Consider the following 8779-nt stretch of genomic DNA (forward strand, 5'->3'; position numbering starts at 1 on the left):
TTCCCTAACCCCCGAAAGAAAAAATCACTAGCCTTAAGGATAAACTTGTTACCCTAAGGGACAAAAGCACCTACACGTAGGGACACAATATTCTATAGCCTAGGAAAAGTTCACAGAGAAACTTTTGCTAGTCAGAGAAACTTAAACTTATACTGATTGTACTTAAATTTATTTAATATCATATTATATGATTCTAGAGAATTTTGATCTTGGACTTAATTTAGTAAGATACAATATAGCATATGATTTTGAAAGAAAGGAGGGAAAAAATAAGGTGAATTAAGGAAAACATATTTTCACAGGACAAGAAAATTTTAAAATTTTTAATTATTTTATCCAAAAATGTAATTAATAAAATGGACAAACAAGAGTTGATTGATGATCAACTTCATCACAAATGCCAATGGTGTTTTAATTATTATTATAGAGTTTCAACCTATGACAACTGATTCTGAGGATTGTGCTCATTATCATCAAACCAAGACACCAATCTGTTTTTTGTATAGGTGGGGATTGAACACCAAATCTTTTATTCAACCATTAAAGATTTTATCAATTGAGCTAACCAGATTCCACCAAATGATAATGAATCAGTTGGTAACTTCTAGTCTTAAAAGGGGAGGTCGGTTATATACTTATATTGATTCCACCCCCCTCCCCCCAAATTTAATATAGCAACCAAAAAATAAAAAACTTGTCACAAATGCGTTGCAAACCAGTGATGTTAAAGTTTGAAAATCAAATTACAAATAAGGTATGAGAGAAAAAGAATAAAAACTATATGTTTTTAAACCCCTTAAAATACAACCAGATTAACCTAATTAATTAGCCAAGAGATTACTTAGTCAAATTAATCAGATCTAAGTTAACACAAATATATCATATCATTGTAAAGTGCGGAAAATAAAGAATACAACGATATGATAACCTAGGAAAACCAAATCGGTAAAAAACCTGGGGAGAATTTAATCTAGCTATCCTCAAGGTAAAAAGCAAATCCACTAGAAAGAATTGAAGTTTACATAATAACGACTTAGACCACTAACATCCTATTGCTACCTCGAGTAAAAAACTTACTACCACGACCCCATGATAGCTCTGAGTCGACAAACTACTTCTTTCATTGGCCTTTGCAAAATACAAACACCCACGTTTGTGACTTTGAGATCACACTCAAAGGTTTAGCAACACAAATTCTCATGTTTGTGACTACCCTTGAAGGTTTAGATCATCAGCACCTTTGATGACTAGAGAAGGCAGCAACTTCTACAACATCGGATCTTGAGATTCTTCAAGTAATAACACCGGTAGAAAATATAAGAGGGTTTTTTAGGTACAAAACCCTAAATACAAAAGAGACACACTCTTTTCTCTCTAAAAAGCCTTATAAAACGTGCTTAGGGTTTCCTTTATATATTGGGAGAAATAGATTAGAAAACCTAATCCTTAACGGGCTTAAACTGCTGTTTGGGCTTAATTAATATTTTGCAGATACGACTTTCGATTGGTCGAGCCTGTCTTTTGATCGAGCGAACCAGGTAGATTATGAAATCTTCTTCCTGCAGCTTGTATGTTCTTGAATCTTGACTTGAATCACCTTGAGCATTGTCTAAGAATACCTATAGACTCTAAAATCTATATCTAGACAAGTTTGTGTTTACGATTTGCCAATTGTTCTAAACATTTAGAATCTAACAAAAACAAATAATAAACTAATCTAACCTAATACTATATATAATAATACGTTGGGAGAAAATTGTTTTGCCATATAGGAAAAACAAAACTACTTTTAAAACATACAAGCAAAAACACCATATGCAATGCCACATCCCAAATAAAACTCCATTCTATTATTCAATAGTTCTGCAATAACAAAACCAAAACTATAGACATCAAATTTAAGAACCATTTGCTCAGTATTACCCCATTCACAATATGATCCTCAAGAATTTCAAGTAGGCAGTTTTCTTTCTTTTTTTTAATCTTTTTTTTAGCAAAAACAAAGCTATACCAACCAATAGCTTAAAAAGAATTGAAACAAATTCCAACAGATTTAGAATTGATCCCATAACAAATAAACCAAGTTTTTAAGTGGCCAATTTATAAAATACTAACAACTAGTCTCACCCCATAAATTAACAATTGCATGATCCACCCCAATTAAGATTTGTAATACTAGATTGGAAGCTGTGTTTTAAGCATGGAAACATTCAACATTAGTGATGATAAGGTGATTTTACCAAGGTGGGTGAGGTGTTCATTTCAACTTTCGTATTGTGTATTATGGTGTTACTTGGCACCAAAATTAAGAAAAATAAATAAAATACATGGCGCAAAATTAGAGAACAATTAAGAAGTAATTTGAATTCAATTTGAATTTTGCTTGGGCTTCTACTTTAATATAACATATATTGAATAAAAGTACTACGAGAATAATATTTTTACAACAAAACTTATGTGGCAAGCTATTAATGGTAAGTAAAAAAGTAATGTTTAGATGTGAATTAATAGCGGTTTGCCACCTAAATTTTGTTGTGAAATTGTAGTGCACATAGCACCAACATATATATATATATATATATATATATATTTATATATATTTTTGAGAAAAAGCACTACCATATATATGATTTAAGGGAATTTTGATCTTTGACTTTTATAACACAAGATTTGAGCAAGAGGAGACAAATAAAAAGGCGAATTTAAAATAATAATAATAATAATAATAATAATAATAATCATAATAATAATAATAAGACAAGGAAATCGAAAATGACTATAATTATTTAATACAATTAATAAATAAATAAATGGATAGGACAAGAAATGATTAATGATTAACTTCATCACAAATGCCAATGATATTGTTGGCACCTTTTATTCTCCTTAACGGCGAGGTCGGGTTTGATTCCCTTCCCCTAATTTAAGGTATCAACCAAAAAGAAAATTTGTGACAAATTTGTTGCAAACCAATCATGAGAAATTTGAAAAACCAAATTACAAATAAAGAATGAAAGAATATAAGAAAACATTAACAACGGTGACACCGTGAAAGAAATATTAACATTTGGGTAGATCATTTGGCGGTGGAGGCAGCGTAGAATAGGGTCCATTCTCAACTTCAAAAGCCATGCCCAAACCCCATGGCAAGTGCACGTCCAGATGGCAATGTACCATCCAAACACCTGCGTGGTTCATTTTTCATCAAACATAAGTGACAAACTAATTAAGAAGATTGGTTTAAATCTCGGTCAAAGAAAACTAACTTACGGATACACCAAAAGTTTTAATTTAATCATGCAATTACAAATAATAATAATAATAATAATAATAATAATAATAATAATAATAATAATAATCTTATTTTTATAAATTTTTAAGGTTTTCTTGTTGCAGCTAATTTTTTAAGTTTGATCCACATGTTTCTTCAATCTTAAACTTGGATTTTTTTTAATAATATGAGTGACATACCAATTTAGATAATATAATCCACCAGTCTAAATTATCATAAGTAAATGACATTGTAATAATACTAAACTGTATAAAAGATCTATTATCAGAAAATGAGATTTGCAACTTTCTTGAGTATTTATTTGAAAGCATCGCTTATAGAACTCGATCATTAACGTGTGAAAAAATGAAACAAAACTGTTAACCAAAATGACTAGATCGATATTATATTGCCAAGCTTGAAAAAAGAAAAATAGAATAACTATTTTTCTGTTTTCAAAGAATGGACTTTTCTAATATAAGTGTATGTTGTTTCTACAATGATTTTTTTTTTTTTTTTTTTTTCCCGGTTAACAATAGTTGTAGTTTTGCCAATATTCAGGGTTCTTTAATTTTCTTTTTCTGTCATAATAAATAGAGTAAAAAACAGCTAAATTGAGGTTTGAGCTAATATCAGGTAGGTTTAAGACTAAAACTTTTCAAAATTAACTAACTTGGTCACTTACCAGTAAGCCCAACTTTAACTCTAAACCATTACTGATTTTTAACCTCTTTTTCTCATGGTGATTATGGACTAAGTTTGTCAATTTTAAAAAGTTTTGAAACTAGTTGGCAATAACGTAACCCAAACATCATGAGAGTTAATTGTATTTCACCTTAATAAAAATAATTAATGAGTTTGTTAAATTGCATACTATATTTATATGCATCATGAAACTCCTTCTCATCTAAGATTCTTTATGTACCTTAAGTTCATGTGAACTTTTGTACTACATAGAAAAGTCAGATAGTTACAAACTTACACGGCAAGAAGTGTTAATAGAAAAATATCAGTTACATCTAATTTGAATAACAGTTTCTTCTCCATATCTAATAATATTATTATAGATGAAATTATAGATTTAAGATTCATTGAATTTGTTTTCTCAAAAAAAAAAGATTCATTGAATTTGTGTAACATAATAATAATAATAATAATAATAATATAAGAGAAAAAAATAAGAGGCAAGATAGAAATATAACCTGGATTATTTGCTGTGAATCTGATAACAGCCCAACCCCCAGTTGGCACGGCTATAGTATTACGTATTTGTGGATTGACCAAATTGAACTTTCGGGGATCTTTAACAGAATCATAATTTCCAAGACCTTGTGCTAACACATGGATGTTGAAACCGTGAAAGTGGATAGGATGAGACTCTGTTGCTATTAAGGCTGTGTTCTGAAGAACAATCTCCACTGTTGAACCGAACTTCAGTGTCCTTACTTTTGTACTCTTTGGTGCAAATAACATGGACTGATTGAAAGCGTTGCTCGAGTTGGTGTAATCAAACACCGATGGAGGGTTATCAGGAAAATCAGTTGTATAAACCCCATTCTTATTATTGTAAAAGAATGCTTGTAACATTGACAATTTACTAGGGAGCTGAAATGATTCATTGTTCATGCTCGCAGACAATCGCTGCCCAAATGGACCTGCACAAGTGGCACTCCCTTCTCCGCACGGTGCAAGATTTATCCCAAATGTGATAAACATGTGCTCCTCCACGTGACTTGGCACTGGGACCCAATGGGGCCCAAGTGGAGAGCCGGTGAGATTGGAGTAAAACTTGTAAGCTGTGGGTGTGTCATTGAAAGCTGGTAGGGCTGGCATTATGGGAGTTGCTGATGACTTGGCACCCTGATAGACAATGATGCCACTTGTGGTTGTGTTATCGAACGGTATGCCTTGGGCGGTAATGTAGGGTCTTGCGGCCATGTAGTAAGAACCCACAGGTTGATCAGCGGTGAAAAGAACATCAGTGGTTTGGCCGGGAGAAAGGACAATAACATCAGTGACATAAGGTGCGGTGTAAGCAGCATCAATTGCTACAACTTTCATTTTATGATTGGCTATTTTGAAAAACAGTTGGTTATTGAGTGCAGCGTTAATGATGCGTAACATATAGGTCTTTCCTTGGATCACCTCAAGCTTATATGTGCCTGAAAAAATTGGAAAAGAACCACCTTTATAATAAGAGCAAGTGAACACAATTTTTGTTTCATGGCTTTTATCAACACCGAAGTGGTGGATTATGAATGGAGGAAAAAAATCTGATAAGTTTATGTGAAAATGATTTCTTCTGTTCACCACTCTTATATACTCGACTGCTTTAACAGGTTGTGGCAAAAAGTGTAGCTGCTCTTTCTTTAAAAAATTTTAGTCAACAAGTCGTGAGGGAAAGATAAAACTTAAATGGAGGGGATTTGTGAGTGATTGATTTTGATTTTTTTTTTTTTTTTGCCAAACTTCAATGTGTGTGTGAGTTGTGGCAACCTCAGGATTTCTTTTCGGGGCGTCGTTAAGAAATTTAAATTTTAAAAAATTTAATAAAAAAATAACTTAAATATATCGAGTTATAGACCCAAAAAAAAAAAAAAAAAAGACACGAATGTATGATATTTTACTATTTCCTTTTACTAGTTTTCATATTTTGACATCATTATAAATCTTATTATCTATTATCAATGTGGGTAGGTGTAACCATTTTATTTTGTAAAGTTGTATAACATTTTGCATTTTTATGCAATTGTCATTATCTATTTGTTATTTTTTTATTTTTTTAAACTAGATGACAAAACTCAACCCACATGCATTGTATTAATTATTGATCCAAAGAGCCACACCCATCCATATATATATAAATAATACACTATGTGTCTACTTAACTAATCAAATGTTTGAAGAATTACTAAATTTACTATTTTTTTAATCACTAAGTTTATAAGAAAAATGTTATTATAACATGATAACAATACACACACATATAACAAACCCTTTATATTTCCTAATTATTAAATTATATTATATTTATACTATACATGCACACTTTCACCCCCAATAACATTATAACAAAAATAAATTACACATACAATCCATGTCAAACACACACTCATACAAATAATATATAAATATATAATAAAAATAGATACAATCAACTAAAGTCAGAGATACCAACAGTTAGATAGAGAAAAGAGATTCATGAGAGAAAGATTCACAGTGACCGATTATTACATACCAGTTTGAGAACATGAGTAGAGATCACCAGGTTGTCCATTGATTGTAAAAGCGTCGGAAATGTTAGGTGCGGCACCTGTTGCGAGACCTTGGTTCTCGACATCAACAACATTAGCATCCCAATACTCCCCTGCAATCACATTTAAAGGACCATTAGCTATTTATTTACATTAGGAATTAGGCCAGTGTTGTATGTGTTTCTATGCATTGCCCCAGCAACAGAATAGTTTTGGTGATAAACTTCATTGTTACTTTGTTAGAAATTTCTATTCTTCCATTATCCATATGATCAAACAAGTAAGAGTGTTAGGAGTTGATACCCAATAAGATCGGAAATTCTTCGTAAGGAGATGGAAATGGATAAAAGTTTCCAAATCTTGGTTTGATAATAAGTGCCCCATAGACAGTTGCACGAAGCCACGAGACATGAGCATGCCACCAAAGAGTCCCCTCTTGTCCAGTGATTTTAAATCTGTAAGCATAAGTTTGGCCAGGATATATGGGACATTGAGTTATATATGAAGGTCCGTCTGCCCATGCACTTAATAGTTGAAACACTCCGTGCCTGCATCAAAATTTCCATGGCGACACAATAATAATTTACCTATATTGTTTCGCAAAATATATCTTCATGTATTCGTAAACTTATTCTCTTTCCGAAATAATCCTTTATTTAATTATATACTAATATGTCAACGGTTGGTTCTTTCTTTTAAAAAGTAGTATACCGCATCAACAACAACAACAACTACATGTCTTAGCCTTAAATTTCGATGGATTAATATCATTCTTTTTATTATCAAGTTGTACACATGCATAAATAACTTTAATTTCTTATTGTTTTCCAATGAAAGCATGGAAGCCTCTTTTTACCTTATAATTAAATACCCAAAAAAAAAGAAAAAAAGAATGACAATGGCTAAGCAGACTTTTAGTTGTATAGCATAATAAGGATTTACCAGTGGATGGTAATATTATAGGGAGACTGATTGACTACGTGGATCACAAGGTCATCACCCTCTCGAACGCTTATTACTGGACCAGGCAGAGTTCCATTTACTGTAGTTATCACTTGCTCGTGGCACAGCCGTTGGACTGTCAGGTTTTGCACCTGTAACAATAATAATAATTAAGAATTGTTATAATAGCAAAAATTTGATGTACTTCAAATTCTGTACTGTTAATTACGTACATCTCAAATATAGGTACATGAGATAATAGTCGACTCCTCACATAGTTAGGTTGATTGGTGAGGAAGGAATTGAAGAGCTAAAGGAATAGCATATCTAAAGTCTAGGCTTACACTAACGATTATTCCAAGTTAACTATTAAGTAAGTCAACAGAACAAAAAGTAATGCTAGAGTGAACGTTTTTACACAACTGCTAAAATATTTGTTGTGATTACAACATCACTTCAACTCGAATACAATATTGATATCATTTTAAGCATGCAGTAATTATAACAATTCATATGAATAGTTGTGGAAAAAAATATGTTCCTAAATTTATTGTAATGATAATAGTGCTAAAGACCATTTTTCCCCCACCCCATTGCACTCATTTACTACTAGGAAAAACACAGCAAGAAAGAGAAAAACATTCAAATGGATAAGCTAGTTACATGGAAAAAATGTTCCACTGTTTCTGCAGATGTTATTGAAGAAGATAGAAGAGCTAAAGCGCATGCTAGCAAAAATTGAAAGCGACCCATCATCATTAGAGAAAAGACTGCAGAGAGATGAAGAGGGAAAGAATAGGAAGCTCCTATTTATATTAGACAACATGGATTTCTTGGAACGTGCGCAATTGTAAGGAATCTCCATGCTTTCTGTATGTCTATTATTAAAATACACACGACCATTTCAAAAACTGATCATCCAATGGATTTTTGAGTTCTGATTGGGCATTTGAGTTGGTAATGTGTTGTGTTTGCAGAAACTTAAGTTATCTAGCTAGCAGCTTTATCTAGCCATTTGGAACATACTTTAAAGAAAGCACACAAAAAATCTTTTTTGTTAAGCAAACTGTCCTTTTCATTGGGATTTTTTTTTTTTTTTTTTTTAATGAGAATCTTCCATTCAATATTATGAGTAACTAATGTCACGTTATACTTCATATAGATGAGTGCCGTTAAATATTTAGTATTTCATGAATACAGGCGTAGCCACCCAAAAAAAAAAAAAATTTCGGACCCAAACTTTATATATATATATATATAATTAAATTCAAATAATAACTTGTCATATCTTCTCTTAAAAGTTACTATGTTT

General features: G+C 31.7%; 1 protein-coding gene across 1 annotated transcript; it reads right to left on the reverse strand.

The window, feature by feature from the left end:
• Nucleotides 1–2991: 2991 nt before the first annotated feature.
• LOC115953587 (laccase-7-like) lies at nucleotides 2992–8220 on the reverse strand. Its single transcript, XM_031071323.1, has 6 exons — nucleotides 8131–8220; nucleotides 7468–7619; nucleotides 6829–7073; nucleotides 6510–6638; nucleotides 4474–5433; nucleotides 2992–3185 (listed from the first exon to the last, which is right to left on the reverse strand). Exons 1-6 carry the CDS (start codon nucleotides 8218–8220, stop codon nucleotides 3061–3063), a joined length of 1701 nt encoding a protein of 566 aa, XP_030927183.1. The 3' UTR covers nucleotides 2992–3060.
• Nucleotides 8221–8779: the final 559 nt, after the last annotated feature.

The sequence above is a fragment of the Quercus lobata genome, chromosome 7 (genome assembly GCF_001633185.2).
Source record: "Quercus lobata isolate SW786 chromosome 7, ValleyOak3.0 Primary Assembly, whole genome shotgun sequence".
Taxonomy (NCBI): Eukaryota; Viridiplantae; Streptophyta; class Magnoliopsida; order Fagales; family Fagaceae; genus Quercus; species Quercus lobata.

Coding starts and splice junctions, on each gene's coding strand:
- LOC115953587 (XM_031071323.1), bottom strand. CDS start 8,220: ATGGGTCGCTTTCAATTTTTGCTAGCATGCGCTTTAGCTCTTCTATCT. Junction 7,620..8,130: donor CAGTGGAACATTTTTTCCAT/GTAACTAGCTTA, acceptor TTATTGTTACAG/GTGCAAAACCTGACAGTCCA. Junction 3,186..4,473: donor ATTCACAGCAAATAATCCAG/GTTATATTTCTA, acceptor TGAACCACGCAG/GTGTTTGGATGGTACATTGC.